The sequence below is a fragment of the Myxocyprinus asiaticus genome, chromosome 36 (genome assembly GCF_019703515.2).
Source record: "Myxocyprinus asiaticus isolate MX2 ecotype Aquarium Trade chromosome 36, UBuf_Myxa_2, whole genome shotgun sequence".
In the NCBI taxonomy this organism is placed as follows: Eukaryota; Metazoa; Chordata; class Actinopteri; order Cypriniformes; family Catostomidae; genus Myxocyprinus; species Myxocyprinus asiaticus.
Window position 1 is genome coordinate 13,858,132 of NC_059379.1, and position 18,528 is coordinate 13,876,659.

At 40.1% G+C, this 18,528-nt stretch overlaps 1 protein-coding gene across 1 annotated transcript in view; it reads left to right on the top strand.

Annotated features, from left to right (window-relative positions):
- The window catches only part of LOC127426901 (vesicle transport through interaction with t-SNAREs homolog 1A-like), a 200,588-nt gene extending 189,013 nt beyond the window's left edge, over positions 1–11,575 (top strand). Inside the window, exon 8 of the mRNA XM_051674030.1 lies at positions 11,427–11,575. Within this exon, the coding sequence (XP_051529990.1) occupies positions 11,427–11,454 (28 nt within the window). The 3' untranslated portion in view covers positions 11,455–11,575. The remainder of the gene's footprint in view (positions 1–11,426) is intronic.
- The last annotated feature ends 6,953 nt before the right edge of the window (positions 11,576–18,528 follow it).

An 18,528-nucleotide genomic window follows, 5' to 3' on the forward strand; every position in this document is an offset into this window, starting at 1 on the left:
GGGAGGTTAATGCGCTCGGTGACCTATATGAGAGTGTAGTGTTGAGATCCTTTGAAAATATGGTTCAACATTTTGGGATCCCCAGGTCTCAATTCTTTAGGTATTTACAGCTGTGCCACCTGCTTTGTACTATTTTTGGGAGTAGCATACACCCCCCCCTAAAACAGCAAATACTCTGGGAGTGGTGATTACTGCTTTTGAAAAAGGTCATGAGGCATCAGTGTATTACTCCCTGCTAATTCAGAGTCTGGGGGACGGAGCTTCAACTTCTCTCAAGAGATTATGGGAGAAATGGCCTTAAGCAATTTAAGATTTTACATAGATTCTGTTGGATCACCTCTAGATTGTATTGGCTTGGTCTTAAAGACACACCCACCTGCTGACGATGCCAATCAGAAGATGGAGACACAACCCATGTTTTTTGGTGGCGTGTTAAGATACAAGATTTTTGGTTGAGGGTTCAGAGTTGTATGTGTGACATATTGGACTCTCAAATTAAAATTTGCCCCAAACTCTGTATTTTAGGTGATGGGGCGGTCATTAATATAGGGGATATATACATAAAAAATTGGGTCCTAGCCAGTGTTATGATCAGCAGGCAGGTCATCCTTAGAGGATGGAAGTTGGCTGGAGCGCCCTCAATTCAGGAGTGGTGCATAGAGATGGGCAGGGTGGTGGCATTCGAAGAAATGTCATACAGAAGGCAGGGAAACTTGGATTTATTTAATAAAAAATAGGGCAGCTATTTGGCATTTTTTGAAGGCTCTCGGGGAGGGGAATTGGAGAGATATGTGTAGTTTTAAGTGTGTGATTCTCATTTTTTACATTTATTAATATATATATACACTATATTGCCAAAAGTATTCGCTCATCTGCCTTTAGACGCATATGAATTTAAGTGACATCCCATTCTTAATCCATAGGGTTTAATATGACGTCGGCCCACCCTTTGCAGCTATAACAGCTTCAACTCTTCTGGGAAGGCTTTCCACAAGGTTTAGGAGTGTGTTTATGGGAATTTTTGACCATTCTTCCAGAAGCACATTTGTGAGGTCAGACACTGATGTTGCACGAGAAGGCCTGGCTCACAGTCTTTGCTCTGATTCATCCCAAAGGTGCTCTATCGGGTTGAGGTCAGGACTCTGTGCAGGCCAGTCAAGTTCTTTCACACCAAACTCGCTCATCCATTGTCTTTATGGACCTTGATTTGTGCACTGGTGCGCAGTCATGTTGGAACAGGAAGGGGCCATCCCCAAACTGTTCCCACAAAGTTGGGAGCATGGAATTGTCCAAAATCTCTTGGTATGCTGAAGCATTCAGAGTTCCTTTCACTGGAACTAAGGGGCCAAGCCCAGCTCCTGAAAAACAACCCCACACCATAATCCCCCCTCCACCAAACTTCACAGTTGGCACAATGCAGTCAAACAAGTACAGTTCTCCTGGCAACTGCCAAACCCAGACTCGTCCATCAGATTGCCAGATGGAGAAGCGTGATTCGTCACTCCAGAGAACGCGTCTCCACTGCTCTAGAGTCCAGTGGCGGCGTGCTTTACACCACTGCATCCGACGCTTTGCATTGCACTTGATGATGTATGGCTTGGATGCAGCTGCTCGGCCACGGAAACCCATTCCATGAAGCTCTCTACGCACTGTTCTTGAGCTAATCTGAAGGCCACATGAACTTTGGAGGTCTGTAGCGATTGACTCTGCAGAAAGTTGGCGACCTCTGCGCACTATGCGCCTCAGCATCCGCTGACCCCGCTCTGTCATTTTACGTGGCCTACCACTTCGTGGCTGAGTTGCTGTCATTCCCAATCGCTTCCACTTTGTTATAATACCACTGACAGTTGACTGTGGAATATTTAGTAGCGAGGAAATTTCACGACTGGACTTGTTGCACAGGTGGCATCCTATCACAGTACCACGCTGGAATTCACTGAGTTCCTGAGAGCGGCCCATTCTTTCACAAATGTTTGTAGAAGCAGTCTGCATGCCAAGGTGCTTCATTTTATACACCTGTGGCCATGGAAGTGATTGGAAAACATGAATTCAATTATTTGCATGGGTGAGCGTATACTTTTGGCAATATAGTGTATATATATATATATATATATATATATAATTTTTTTGATTTTTTTGTGTGTATTCTCAAGTTGGACCACAGGGATAGTTGTTCAGGGTGGGGTTGGGGAAAGGGAATAATGGGGGTTAAAAGTTGATTTGGTGTATATATGTTTGCTTTTCTGTTTCATTTGTCTGAATCAATAAAAAGTGTTAATCGGAAAAAAAGGACCAAATCAATGTCTTAAAATGCTTCCTTTCTAGGCAGCTCACTAGGTTTTGGAACAGAGCCTCCTGCGAGTCTGTGGTGATTAACACACTCCTGCCATTTCTTCCCATCACCCCACACTTAACAGCCCTGCCACACGTGACACATAGACACCCACACCTTGGCTAGTCGAGGTGCCTGACAGACAGACGATCATCAGACAGACAGGCAGAGAAGGCATTTGATATTCTGTTTCAGGCCGGGTGGATTGTCTTATTTTTGAAGCAGACTGGTGGGGGGTTTTCTCTGCCTCTGCTTCACAGCTATGGCTTCAAAGCACCAAATTAATGGCCAACAAAATAGTGCGTCTCTGCGTATCCCATGTGGGCCCAACCTATTGAGAGTTGTCATTAAGTTGAGGAAGGAAGAGTAGGGATGAGGGGGAGCTGAATCCTGCCAGTTTAACCAACCTCATCAGATAATGACCTCTGTGATTGGGTTTTGCATCAAACAGTGTAGAGAATGTGCGTGTACACATTTAAGTGTGATAGAGATGAGATCTGTCCTTGTTTTGTTCATTTGTGCGTGCGTGCGGGGGAAGGCTTGAGCATGTGCAGAGCTCTATGTTGCTTTCCTGCACCTGCGCATGTACAGTTGAAGTTTACATACACCTTAGCCAAATACATTTAAACTCAGTTTTTCACAATTTCTGACATTTAATAGTAGAAAACATTCCCTCTCATAGGTCAGTTAGGATCACTATTTTAAGAATGTGAAATGTCTGAATAATAGTAGAGAGAATGATTTATTTCAGCTTTTATTTCTTTTCATCACATTCCCAGTGGGTCAGAAGTTTACATACACTTGGTTAGTATTTGGTAGCATTGCCTTTAAATTGTTTAACTTGGGTCAAACATTTTGGATAGCCTTCCACAAGCTTTTCACAATAATTTGCTGGAATTTGGCCCATTCCTCCAGACAGAACTGGTGTAACTGAGTCAGGTTTGTAGGCCTCCATGCTCGCACACGCATTTTCAGTTCTGCCCCCTGTAGTTGTTTACTGGTTGTTTAGATCAGTGTTACTATCAGAAATAATTAATAATTTTTTCTGTAGTTATTAATTAATATTTAAATTAATTAATTGGATCTAACTCATTAAAACCTCATATGGGACTCCAGTAAATGTAGTGTGCTACGTTTAGGAGCAAGTTTGGTTATTAGCAATAATTAATAATTATCAAAGATAATTATTAATTATTAAAATCAATAGAACATTGATGAGAATCAATGTTAGCTTTTTTTTTAATCCTTTAAATCAACAATTATCAAAGATAATCGTTAATTGTTAACATCGATGAAACATTAATTAAAATTAATACTAGCTTATTGATCATTCAAATTCAATCATCAAAGATAATTATCAATTATCAATAATCAAAAATCAATAGAATATTAATAAGGATTAACACTGACGGGGCACCACCCTGAAATCAGGGACTAATAACCGAATAGTAAAACAGTCTCAATATTAGAAGAATATCGATTTTCGGGGAAAAAAACAATGAATGAAGGTTTGAATCCGAGCACTGACATCCCGTCAGCATGACACAGGTGTATGCAAAACAAACCAAAACACTTCTCTTTGTAATATAAACAAAGTTTATTTATGCAGTAATATCAATTAATAATTAATACAATGCAGTCAATAAACTTACAACTTACAACTACAAACTAAACAGTGATATGATTAGATATGGAAATCAAAATAATCCTATAACACATAAGGTGTGTGTGTGTGACAGTGTGTGTGTGTGTGTGTGATTAGTAAGAGAGAGAGAGAGAGAGAGAGAGATGATTAAGTGACAGCCCTAAAGCTGATTTCGCGATAGTGGGAGAGAAAGCAGCTGTGTTCATCACTCAGAGACGTGGTTTTACGAGTGGGGCTCGTAAAAGTCCTGCGTTATTTGACTCTTTAATGGATGAACTCAGTTTCTATCTCACCCGCGATGGCGAAATTGCACAATCCAATTTGGTTGAACCACAATACAGCAAAACAAATTTGTGATAATTAATACCCTGAGTATTAATAATGAGCGGACATGGTGGTCCGTAAACTGTACAAATAAAAACCTTGAAACACAAGAATAACACGCTATAATATTCTATCTTTGCCCAGACGTAAACCTCTTACTTGTATCGCATGAGGACACAGGTAGAATGTGTTTTCCTCCGTCCTTTAACTTTGACCCGGTTCCTTGAGGCTCGGGTGATGACAGGAGGCCGTTTCCTCGCTCTGTCGGCGGGCGGTACGGCTGTTGATTGTCAGCGGGCGGTACGGCTGTTGATTCTCGGCGGGCTGGCGGAGAACTCAGAAGTGTCGACTTGATTGAAGATGGAAGAGAAATCTTTAATCTCTTCACTTCTGTAGGCAAACGGATGAAGATGCAAATTGCTCAGCGGTCTCCTTCGGATCCGTTAGAGTGTTTGGTTGAACACAGAGTAATCTCAACTCATCCAGCGAGATGGAGATTGTATGGCTACAGTTTCAAGTCGGACATTACTTCCTTGTGCCACGAGGTTGCACCGGAGAGCAGCAAAAGCTACATCTATATTCGATGAACGAAGTCGCTGGAAGTAAATTCTGGAAGCATTTCAGAGGTATTTTAACTCCTGATGATGTCATGTTTGAGGGACGTTCTGTTGTGTGCCTCATCCAATAGGAGTTAAGAGTTCGATTCTTTAGTGAGCAAGGCTTCATGGATTTGTAGTCTGTTTTGGACTCCCTTTGTTTGATTTTGGTGCGATTTTTATCAGTAAAATTTACGACATGGAATGTGTGGGGGCTGAGTTAGGTTTTACGACTTGTGTTAGGCCTGCCTTTTTCTTCTATCTGAATACATGAGGCCCAACACCCCCATCGGACTGAGGTCAGGGCTTTGTGATGGCCACTCCAATACCTTGACTTTGTTGTCCTTAAGACATTTTGCCACAACTTTGGAGGTATGCTTGGGGTCATTGTCCATTTTGCAGACCCATTTGCCACTGAGCTTTAACTTCCTGGCTGATGTCTTGAGATGTTGCTTCAATATACCCACATAATTTTTCTTCCTCATAATGCTATCTATTTTTCTGAAGTGTACCAGTCCTTCCTGCAGCAAAGCACCCCCACAACATGATGCTGTCACCCCCATGCTTCACGGTGGGGATGGTGTTCTTCGGCTTGCAAGCCTCACCCTTTTTCCTCCATACATGACGATGATCATTATGGCCAAACATTTAAATTTTTGTTTCATCAGACCAGAGGACATTTCTCCAGAAAGTAAGATCTTTGTCCCCATGTGCACTTGCAAACTGTAGTCTGGCTTTTTTATGGTGGTTTTGGAGAAGTGGCTTCTTCCTTGCTGAGCAGCCTTTCAGGTTATGTCGATGAAGCACTTGTTTTACTGTGGGTATAGATACTTGTCTACCTGTTTCCTCCAGCATCTTCGGAAGGTCCTTTGCTGTTGTTCTGGGATTGATTTGCACTTTTCGCACCAAACTACGTTCATCTCTAGGAGACCGGACGCATCTCCTTCCTGAGCAGTATGATGGCTGCGTGGTCCCATGGTGTTTATACTTGCGTAATATTGTTTGTACAGATAAACGTGGTACCTTCAGGCATTTGGGAATTGCTCCCAAGGATGAACGAGACTTGTGGAGGTCCACAAATGTTTTTTTGAGATCTTGGCTGATTTATTTTGATTTTCCCATGATGCCAAGGAAAGAGGCTCTGAGTTTGAAGGTAGGCCTTAAAATACATCCACAGGTACACCTCCAATTGACTCCAATTAGCCTATCAGAAGCTAAATTAGGCTTCTGGAATTTTCCAAGCTGCTTAAAGGCACAGTTATGTAATAACTTAGTGTATGTAAACTTCTGACCAACTGGAATTGTGATATAGCCAATTAAAAGTGAAACAATCTGTCTGTAAACAATTGTTGGAAAAATTACTTGTGTCATGCTCAAATAGATGTCCTAAACAACCAAAACTATAGTTTGCTAATATGAAATGTGCAGAGAGGTTAAAAAATGAGTTTTAATGACTTCAACCTAAGTGTATGTAAACTTCTGACTTCAACTGTATATGTGAGACATCAGTCGGCTGTTCGTGAAATGACTTGGATGTGTGTTGGTGTGTTTTGCTGGCTCAGTCTTGTGTGCTTGTGTGTGTGTGTGTGTGTGTGTTTGTGCTATCTCTCTCTCTCTCTCTCTCTCTCTCTCTCTCTCTCTTTTTCTCTCTCTCACTCGGGCCTGTCAGATCCTCTCAGCAGTGTGTGGCTTGTGGAAAGGCAGCGTGGCTGCGGTTCTATTTGAAGTTGTAATGGTGTCAAAAAGTCAGAGCTGACTGACAGCCGTCAGTCCCACTGGGGCTCATTAAATCATAACAACTTGACTAGGAAATAATTGAATGCTGACGATAAGTTGGGGCCCATTTAGATGTTTTTATTTTCTTTCATTATTAGTTGTGGCTATTATGTTCATTATGAAATTGCATTAAACAACTGTTGGGGGGGCTAATGATTTGTTTATATCCCCTTTATTATTATTTAAACATTAGGTGAGTCACGTGACTTTGATCTTTGGCAGGCTGGCGGTATCTATTTTTTCCCGTCGTTTTTTTCTTTCTCCCTCTCTCCATTCTTTTCATCCCTCTTTTTCACCCTCCATGCCCCCCCCCTCTCTCTTTCTCTAAGCAGCGGGTGCCTTTGGAATATGAAATAGATTATTCATTACCCGCTTCTCTGTAGCTGATTTGGTTTGCGTGTAGTGTTCTATGCGAGGAGGATGAAAACTTGTCAAAAATGGGTTATATCTTATTCTGAGGGGCAACAATAGTGGCAGTTACAGACAGACTTTAATATTTAATTATGCCTGACGTTAACCCTGCTAAGTGACTTTGACTAGCGGGCCTTTAGTGAGAAAGAGACTGATTAGCTCCTATCACAGGACAGGCTACAGAGAGACCCAGTGTGGTCACGGCAGAGATTGGTCTCAATATACTGACATCTCATCAGATGACTGCATGTGCATAATATATAATATATATATATATATATATAGACAGACAGACAGACAGATAGATCGATCATGGAATTTGAAAATTTAAATTGTGTTTTTCAATTCAATCCAGAACAAATGACTAATAATCACATTACTAATTATTTTACTTTTAGGTTACTTTCTAGAACACTTCACATGAAGTTTGTTTTTCCGCTCAGCAAATTCAAAATAATGTCTGTATTTCCTCCTTATTCATTGTCACATGCAAGTGATACACATTTTTTCCTTAAAATAACTCATTAGGTGCACACACCTTTCGGTTTTCACAGATAAACAATCAGACCTACATATAAACAGAGCTTTAAATGTATTATACATAAGTAATAATATTTCAAAATTTGTGTAACCCAAGAAATAACTTAAAAATAATTAACTTAATTGAAAGTCAGTAACTGTAATCTGATTTCAAGTATTTATAATGTAATGTGTTATACTACTTTTTGAATAAAAAGTTATTAGATTATAGTAGCCAATTAATTTGTTATCACATTACACCCAACACTAGTGAATATACATTTTCTAGTTATGCTTGTCTCAAATGTATATCATCAGATAGATGTGTACAGTTTGTGTAGAATAAAACAAGCTTGCAAGCCACAGTAATATTAGATCCGAGATTGAATCATTCTTTTGAATGAGTTATTTTCAATGAAATGGTCAAGTAGGTTCACATCAGTCTAAATGATTCATTAGTCAATTGGTCTGAATCTAAATGGTTTTAAAAAAAAAATCCTTATTAAGTAAACACAAATCATGACTCAAAAGGCCAGGGAAAAGTGATGGAAATTCATTGGTCAAAATGTGTGGTGAAACCCAGATACTAATATGGATTAGTATGAAAATATGAAACGGCATTCTTTGCACATTTGTGCATACATGGTACATGAGTTTAGCATATTCGCTTTTTATTTATTTAAGTTTTGCTCTCCTCAAGTGGGGACAATTAAGACTTATGTCACATTAGTCGGACAAAAGCAGCCTGCAGCAATCAGCGTTAGTGTTTCCTGACTGCACTTCTGTATTTTAAAAGGCTGTCGAAGAGCATGATGGAAGGTCCACGTTTTATCTATTTTTACTTGTTTCTCATGTCTCGGGAAAAAAAATTCACTCTATAGATAATACAGTCAGAACCAGCTCTTTGTGTGTATGTGTGTGTGTAAGATTTCAGGCAGCATGTAGGGAGATCTGTGGCCTTTCTTGTAAGCACAGTGGGATAATAGCCTTTCTTTTCTTTAAATTTAATCTGGGTAACTGTGCACAATTGTACAAACATGTTGCACAAATGCACACAACACCATCCTCATTCTCCACTGAATAATGAATGCAGTTGATGTGACATGACATCCATCAATTATGTTTTCTTGTGGTGTGTCCCATTATGTAAGTGAATACCCATCAGTTGGAACCACGGATCTGATACTGTGTTTGCACTGTGGACTATTGTGTCTCTGTGGGTGTGACTTTATATGAGGGGTGTTTGTTTCAGGCCAGAGACCCAGTAATGATCAGAACCCCTCTGACTGCTCATGTGAAAACTCTTGTATTTGTTTAATTGTTGATTACCTTTTTGAATGATGTATTAACTTGTATAGTTTTAACACTGTCATTAAAGCAGTATTACATTTCACCCATGCAGTGTATCCCTGCTCTCATTAGACAAGTTGTGCTGAATGCTTTTCTTCACATTTTATCTTTTGAGTCTCATTCACAGTCTGATGCTCTAAAGGATCCTCAAGGAGTAGAAGAATGGTGTATGAAAACATTTTTAAAACAACAGCCATGTGCTACCTCACTCTCTTTGTCTCCTCTATCACACTGTGTTTCTGGAGTGAAAGTGTGTGTGTGTGTGTGAGTGTGAGTGGAAGCACAAGTTATACATTGAACAAAACAAAAGGGCCTTTCCCACTGGCAGTACTAAAGCCCATTTTAGGTACTTTTCCCTGGGTCTAGTGCTTTTCGTCGCTTTTGCACCTAAGGAACTATAGTTCCTCGAAGCCGTTTTAGGGGACATTGAAGCAGGCCTGACCCATATCCAATAATCTAAACACTGCACACTTCCACCCTGCACCTCTGCACCACTGACCTACTCTATAGTCACTCTTTAAAGAGCACCTATTATGGTTTTTAAACATGCCTAATTTTGTTTTAAAGGTCTCATACAATAGATTTACATGCATCCAAGGTCAAAAAACACTTTAATTTGCTCATAATTTAAATTGCAGCTTTACCTTTTTACCCCAGTGTCAAAAACGACTCGTTCAATGATCCGTTCTATAGGATTCATTCTAAACTCCTCCTTTCAGAGAGCCTACTCTGCTCTGATTGGTCAGATGTCCCAGTCTGTTGTGATTGGTCTACCGCTTAGTATAGTGTTTGAGGGCGGGTCAAAGCTGTTCGCGAGCAGCCAATGAAGACCAGAGAGGCGGGTTTTTTGTTACCAAATTACGTAGGTTAGTACAGGAAGTAAGTACTTGTTTCAGGTGTTCAGAATCGGTTCTTTCTTTTGAGAGTCAATAACTCCATTTGTCGTGCACTTTGATTTTTGAAACATTGCAGACTTCTTTACATTCACAAACAGCTATATAACACACTACATGAAAGGTAATATTTGAAAAACCATAATAGGAGCTCTTTAATGTAGGATAGATAGATTGACAGACAGACAGACAGATTAATTTTATGACTGATAGACAGACTATACGTCTGAAACAAGAAAGCAAGCTATTTTAAAGTTAAAATTAATGAAATTTTGCAAGCAATAAACGAAAACACATTTTGGAGTCTATATTAAAAATTTTATAGACCCAAACTAGAAACTTCTGGAACAGCACAGTCTGGAAATCTCACTTTAAAAATCTGTATCAAAATATTTAACAAAAAGACCTCAATCAGTCCCAAAGAAACATCAAAGAAAACCTTGAAGATTTAATGAAAACAATAAAAACTATCAAAACCCTTTGGATACACATGTAACGCTGTCAGAAATAATAGAACATATTAAAGACCTTAAAGTAAAGAAAGCATGTGGAAACGACAACATTAGCAATGAAATGTTCAAATACAGCAGCCACAACATCATTCAAGCTCTTGTCAAATTATTAAATCTGGTTTTATGGTCTGGTATCTTTCCTGAGATCTGGTCTGAAGGACTGATCGCTCCTATATATAAAAAAGGAGATCAGTTTGACCCCAACTATTATCATGGTATTTGCATGGGCAGTAGCCTAGGGAAGCTGTTAATGCAGTTTAATAAATACTCGGATAGTCACATTCCTAACAAGACAAAATAAATCACAAATTGGCTTTTTACCAAAACAACGCACATCAGGTCACATCTACTCTACATACTCTACTAGACAAAAACATCAACGGTCAACAAAGAAAAATATTTGCAGGTTTTGTAGATTTAAAAAAAAAAGCTTTTGACTCAATTTGGCATGATGATTTACTTTACAAACTCCTACAAATTGGCATTGGTGGAAAAACATATGATATTATACAATCCATGTATGCAAAGAGTAAATTTGCAGTAAAAATGAGAAATCAGAGAAGTGCATTCTTCCAGCAGGGCAGTGAAGTGAGACAGGGATGCAGTCGGAGTCCGACACTATTCAATATCTGCAGAAGCCCATGAGCAGTCCAGCATCCCTGGCCTCACTCTACATGACACTGAAGTGTCTGCTGTATGCAGATGATCGTTTGCTGCTTTCACCTACAGCGGAGGGTCTTCAGCAGAGTCTTACCCTGCTGGAACAGTATTGTCACAACTGGGCACTCACAGTCAACCTGGATAAAACCAGAGTTATGCTGTTCCAGAAGAAGGCCAGATCTCAGGGAAACTGATTCCAGTTCACTTACAGAGGAGAGGTCCTAAAACACCGTGCCACCTATGTAAGCGCAGCGTAGTTCTAGTGGGAAGAGTAGCAGCTGTACATCATCGTACCATTAGCTAGGTAACTCCTAGCCAATCACATGCAAGCCATTGCTTTATAAGTCTGCTCACAATCTATCACATTGCTGTTTCAGTGTGCTAACATGGCAACCTCCACCACCACAGGTTGAGTCCCGTCCTGCACGGGGGGTAGGCTCCTCGCCCCTGCCTCCTATCTCCGGCAGGATATGACGGTTCTGAGTACAACTTCTTCGGACTGCCAGACGGGGCTTACGCCAAAGAGAGACATTACATTTCTGTTTTATATTCGTCTAATAAATGTCATCTTACATTTCACTCAAGTCTGCGAGTCTTCCTGATAGAAACAGCTATCTGGGAGTTGAAATAAGTGCATCTGGAGGATTTAATCTGGCTCTAAAAACATTGAGTGAAAAGGTTCAGAGGGCATTTTATGCCATCAAATCACGATTTGGCCAAATAAAATGACCAATTATCATTTGGATAAAATTATTTAATTTTATTATAAAACCAATACTACTATATGGATGTGAAGTATGGGGACCTATAACAAATTTCCACCATTGGGATAAAACATTTTAGGTGTACATAGAAGTACCTCAAACTGTGCCTGTCGGGCTGAATTAGGTCTATACCCCCTAAACATTGAAATTCAGAAAAGAGTTGTACAATTCTGGTATCACCTCAAACAGTCTGATCTAGAATCTATCTAAAGTCCTCCTTGCCAACGAAACCCCTGTAGCATCACACCCTCTGAATATTCTTGCTCTAAGACGTATTAATGAAACCAAATTTGATATCAACTCCAATTACAAACCTAAAATTAATGTTAAAGAAATTGACAAAAACCTACAACATGATCACGATGAAACATTAAAAACTGAATTTGACTTCCTCAACAAACATCAGTGCTATTCGACCCTAAATAGAACTACCAAATTCGCAAATTACTTATCAATTAAACAATTTAAAGAAAGATAGATTCTGTCTAAATATTGACTAAGTGACCATGATCTATAGATAGAGCGAGGAAGACATCACTGGTCCTAGTTGCCAAGAGAACAGAGAATATGCAGACAGTATATACCAAATAGAAGATGAGAAACACTTACTTTTGTTCTGCCCAGAGTACTACACTGTCAGAGAAACATTCTTTAACCAATCTGAAACATTTCATCATTCATTCCATAAACTGTCTGATACAGAGAAACTCACATATGTACTTGGAGAAGATGACAACACAACCACATTAGCAGCTAAATATGTGTCTGCCATTCACAATATAAGACATAGTTAAGTCATTTTGTGTCTTTTTTTTCTTCTTTTTTTCCCTATGTAATATTTATTAGTATTTACATGTTTCACTCTTTTTTCACTATTACTTTCACTATTATTGTTATCACTATCACTATTATTGTTTTATTGCATCCTTTTATTAATTAATTAATTTAAAATCTAGAGAACCAACTTTGGCAATACTGTTATAAAACTGTCATGATAATAAAGCTTTGTAACAAGGTTCAATGAATGAGGAAGCGGGAGTCGGCGATTCCAACTCAGGTATGTCACTCTTTATTCTCATCAGCATAAACATGTTTGCATCAGGCGTAACGGTGAAGCGTCACAGGGCAAAACAAATACAGCAATGGCCAACACACAATTAGCTTCAGGTGTCTCTTCCAGTCACACGCACACACACAGCTTTGTGGCGTCTGTCTCTCTCAATCTCACTATATGGACTGGGCACCTTTTTATTTCTCCCATTTCTCAATGCGAACATAGAAACAGCCATTTCCAGCAACTGATCTTAGGTGAAAACCCTTACCGCTTCCTCTCTCCCCAGACTAACACTTGAATTTGATAGATAGACAGATAGATAAACAGACAGACTCTATAGTCACTCTTTTATGATAGATAGACAGCCATACACCGATCAGCCACAACATTAAAACCATCTGCCTAATATTGTGTAGGTCCCCTTCGTGCTGCCAAAACAGCGCCAACCCGCATCTCAGAATAGAATTCTGAGATGCTATTCTTCTCACAACAATTGTACAGAGCAGTTATCTGAGTTACCGTAGACTTTGTCAGATCGAACCAGTCTGGCCATTCTCTGTTGACCTCGCTCATCAACAAGGCATTTCCATCCACAGAACTGCCGCTCACTGTAGGTTTTTTTGTTTTGTTTTTGGCACCATTCTGTGTAAATTCTAGAGACTGTTGTGCATGAAAATCCCAGGAGATCAGCAGTTACAGAAATATTCAAACCAGCCCATCTGGCACTGATCGGTGTATATATAGATAGATGGACGGACGGATAGATAGACAGACAGACAGTATCTATAGTCACTCTTTTATGATAGATAGACAGACATACAGTATATAGATAGATGGACAGATGGAATGATAGACAGAATCTATAGGTACTCTTATGACAGACAGACAGACAGACAGATAGATAGATAGATAGATAGATTCTATTGATCTGTTTCAGTGACGTCACTTTTTCCCCGCAGCCGCCATATTTGTGACCATCAGTGGGAGTAAACAATGGCAGTGAATGGAAAAACACTCGTGAAACAACATCAAGAAAAATATAAAAAATTGCTTTTGATCCATGCCAAGTCCCAGGAAAAGTGCCAAATTGGACTTTCGTGGATATTTAAATATTCACGAAAGACAGACAGATAGATAGATAGATAGATAGATAGATAGATAGAATCTATAGTCACTCTTTTATGTAATATATATACTGTATATATATATATAGAGAGAGAGATGGATGGATGGAGTTTGTGGATTTGATGGATGTATGTCCAAATGGACAGAAATCAATCATAATGAAATGTTATAGAGAAAGAGATCAGTTTGTAGATGGATGCCTTGACCTGATGGGTTGCATGGCATGACTTACTTTGCATATGGTGTCTTACCAGACAAGATTCTAAATTTCCAACTGGGAGGCATCAGTGGAAAATCACTGTCTTCAAAAGGCAGCCTGCCATTCATGTTCCCCATAGCATGAGATCTGAGTGAGCGGTGATACCTTGCGACATCTCTCTGGAAAAGGATAGTCAATCAGCTTTGATGGAGCACATCCTACATGACAGGCTACTGAAGAGCACACTAATGAACTGGGGGGCATTGCTTAACACATCCATGTGTAGATGGCCCTGACTGAAGTGTTGGGGTGGGGGGGGGGGGTCTGGATTTTGTGGGTGAAGCGTATGTGTAATGGTACTCCATAAACACCAGGGTGGCTAGGTGTGTGAGTGTGTATTATTGTCTTGATGCAACACTTGGAAAAGGGCAGGGCGGTGGGCCCCCCCATGTCTGTCTCTCAGTCCCCCTCAGCGATACCTCCTCCTCAGCTGGGGGAATTAATTAAATATTCATGAACACGCATCCAATGGTAGCTCTGGTCTGCCGTTTTTTTCTCCCAGGGCAGGAAATGGAGATGGATTCATGCATGGGGTTCCCTGCAGGTTGGCATACAGGGTCAATTGAATGGATGGTTCAAAGGTTACAAAATCCGTATGATGTCCCTTTTCTCTTCAATGCTCACTCGCCCCTGCCTCTGAAGAGAGAAGATGACCAGAGAGAGACAGAATGACTGCTTTAGAAACGAGAAATTTTACAAAGGTTGAAAAAAGGCCTCTACTAGCCCGTGACTTTGGACCCAATTAGAGACTATTGTGGTGCTGCACGTAAACACATTATACCCAGATGTACAAACACACACAAACCCTTCTGTTCTTGCCAGCTAGTTTATTTTTAAAGATGGCGGGCTGTTTCTGAGAGAGATGTATGGTTTTGGCAACAAATTTCTCACTTTTTGTTCGTTTCAAGGATTCTGGATGGCCCAGGTGAATTGAGAGAAGTATTGATTTTCTTTTTTCCATGCAGTGACTTTGGGATTAGCCGATTTTCTCATTTATTTTTAAAGACAACTCATGTGGGTTTCTCTCTTATTTTTAACCCTTTCCCTCTCTTCTTTCTTTTTTTTTTGTTTCCTTTCTGCTCTTCTTTTTTTATTCTAACAGCAGTTGTACCTATTCTGCAAAACTCATGAATATGAATTGTTATGCATAGTAAAATATTATTTTAAATTACCTGTTTTGATCAACAGTCATTCTTAATGACCAATTCAAGCGCCCGTGAATGAGATGACACAGCTCACGAACAAACATTGCACAACCCACTCAGTTTATATAGGGAGGAAACACTGCGAACCGGTGTGCCCCAACAACAATCAGCTCACCTGGTTGCCACACACCTGAGAGTGATTAAGAGAGAGGAAGAGAAAGAGAAAAAGACAACACACACACACTACATACACACAAACAATATGGCCGAGAAGGCCATCACAATGGGGGACATGGAAAAGAGTGCGAGTTGCGGCAAAACTACTGATGCTAAACGACACTGATAAAAGCTGCAACAAACACTTAGCATAACATTCAAAATAACACATTCCAGCACCGGATCGCCAGTCAAAACACACAGATGAAATAGAAACTCCTACTCAAGAACTGGAGATGTTTTATCTGGATTATACACTAACCTGATGACAGCTATTTAAAAAAGTGGCAAGGACAGGTCTCACCAGTCTCAACCCATAACCCATAACTGACAGTGATGTATCAAATAATCATTCAGTGAATACTTGACCTTTTTGTTTTCGTCAGTGTTCATTGTTGTTGAGGAAATAAGCTCATCAATCCTCGAGAGCCCAAACACTGTACATGCACTGCAATAGTAGGTAGGCAATTGGTCGATGCTGTGATTGGTTGCTGCTGTAATCAGTCAAGCTATGGGTCTGGAGTCATTTGTGTGTTCGGTGAGAGTTTAGGCAGTTTGATATGAATAAACCCCAACACAATGTCAAAATTAACAATGATATACTTAAATTTATATTTGATACATTTGGATACTTAAGCTGGGGTGGCAATGCTTTTTCTTAGGGTGGCACTTGCCACCCCATGCCACCCCGGTAGATCCACCCCTGACTGACAATCACAGCTGTAGCCATTTTATGAAACAAAAATTTCATAATATTTGTGTTTGAAAGGGAATAGGACGCAGACAGTTCAATTACTGGAAAAGAACCTCAGAACTTAGACCCAGCCCTTTAGCGCTTTGCGCATGCAACTTCACCAAACCCACTTTGCCTAGACTTAGTGCATGCTTGCACAAAAATATTAAAACTTCATGGCCATGACCACTGACTTTGCGCTCATGACTTAAAGCATAGCACTGCGCTTAGCACTAGCGCTCTTAAAAAAGGGCCCTATGGTGTCTTAAAAAGCGAATTTAAGATGGAAAAACACAATTTTGAGAGGATTCCATGACACTTTCAGCTCACATGTTGACTCACATGCTCTTCAGGACCATACCCTGGTCCTTTGCAATGCAAGTGCAAAGCTTTATCGGTTGTGCTGTGGCACAATTTGATCGCGACCAAACAACACTTGTAAATGTAGTTGGTTAGGTTGGTCAGTTGCAGCGTTCTACTGTCTTTTTTTTTTTTTTTTCTTGTATAATGATCTTTAAACTGCATATTCGACAGTCTTTCAGGTGCCTCATGCTACAACATGAATTTGCACTCTGTTTACTGTCATCTGCTACAAACAGAGTGCACGACGCTCATGACAGTGTTTTCCCTGTATGAGCCAAGGAGGAGCTTTAAAAGGTATGAGCAGCCGGCGTCAGCACAACACCATCTCCACACATTCACAAGCGCTCACATTTGAATTACATGCAAACTATATACAGTTGTGCTCAAAAGTTTGCATACCCTTGGAGAATTGGTAATATGTGTACCATTTTTAAAGAAAACATGAGTGAGCAGGCAAAACACATTTCTTTTATTTCTTATGGGATTCATATTCAACTGTAGGTTATAACAGAATGGCACAATCATAAAACAAAATATGGCAACAAAGAAAAAAATGAAATGACCCCTGTTCAAAAGTCTGCATACCCTTAGTTCTTAATACTGTGTATTGCCCCCTTTAGCATCAATGACAGCGTGCAGTCTTTTGTAATAGTTGTCTATGAGGCCCCAAATTCTTGCAGGTGGTATAGCTGCCCATTTGTCTTGGCAAAATGCCTCCAGGTCATGCAAAGTCTTTGGTCATCTTGCATGAACTGCACGTTTGAGATCTCCCCAGAGTGGCTCGATGATATTAAGGTCAGGAGACTGTGATGGCCACTCCAGAACCTTCACCTTTTTCTGCTGTAACCACTGGAGGGTCAGCTTGGCCTTGTGCTTAGGGTCAATGTCATGCTGGAAAGTCCAAGAGCGTCCCATGCGCAGCTTTCGTGCAGAAGAATGCAAATTGTCTGCCAGTATTTTCTGATAACATGCTGCATTCATCTTGCCATCAATTATCACAAGATTCCCTGTCCCTTTAGAGCTCACACACCCCCAAAACTTCAGTAATCCACCACTATGCTTCACAGTGGGGATGGTATTCTTTTCACTATAGGCCTTGTTGACCCCTCTCCAAACATAGCGCTTATGGTTGTGACCATAAAGCTCTATTTTGGTCTCGTCACTCCAAATGACATTGTGCTAGAAGCTGTGAGGTGTGTCAAGGTGTTGTCGGGCATATTGTAACCGGGCTTTTTTGTGGCATTGGTGCAGAAAAGGCTTCTTTCTGGCAACTCGACCATGCAGCTCATTTTTGTTCAAGTATCGTCGTATTGTGCTCCTTGAAACAACCACACTGTCTTTTTTCAGAGCAGCCTGTATTTCTACTGAGGTTATCTGTGGGTTATTCTTTGTATCCCGAACAATTCTTCTGGCAGTTGTGGCTGAAATCTTTCTTGGTCTACCTGACCTTGGCTTGGTATCAAGAGATCCCTGAATTTTCCACTTCTTAATAAGTGATTGAACAGTACTGACTGGTATTTTCAAGGCTTTGGATATCTTTTTATATCCTTTTCCATCTTGTTATGCAGGTCTTTTGACAGTTCTTTTCTGCTCCCCATTGCTCTGTATCTAACCTGCTCAGTGCATCCACGTGAGAGCTAACAAACTCATTGACTATTTATACACAGACACTAATTGCAATTTAAAAATCCACAGGTGTGGGAAATTAACCTTTAATTGCCATTTAAACCTGTGTGTGTCACCTTGTGTGTCTGTAACAAGGCCAAACATTCAAGGGTATGTAAACTTTTGATCAGGGCCATTTGGGTGATTTCTGTTATCATTATGATTTAAAAAAAAAGCCAAACAACT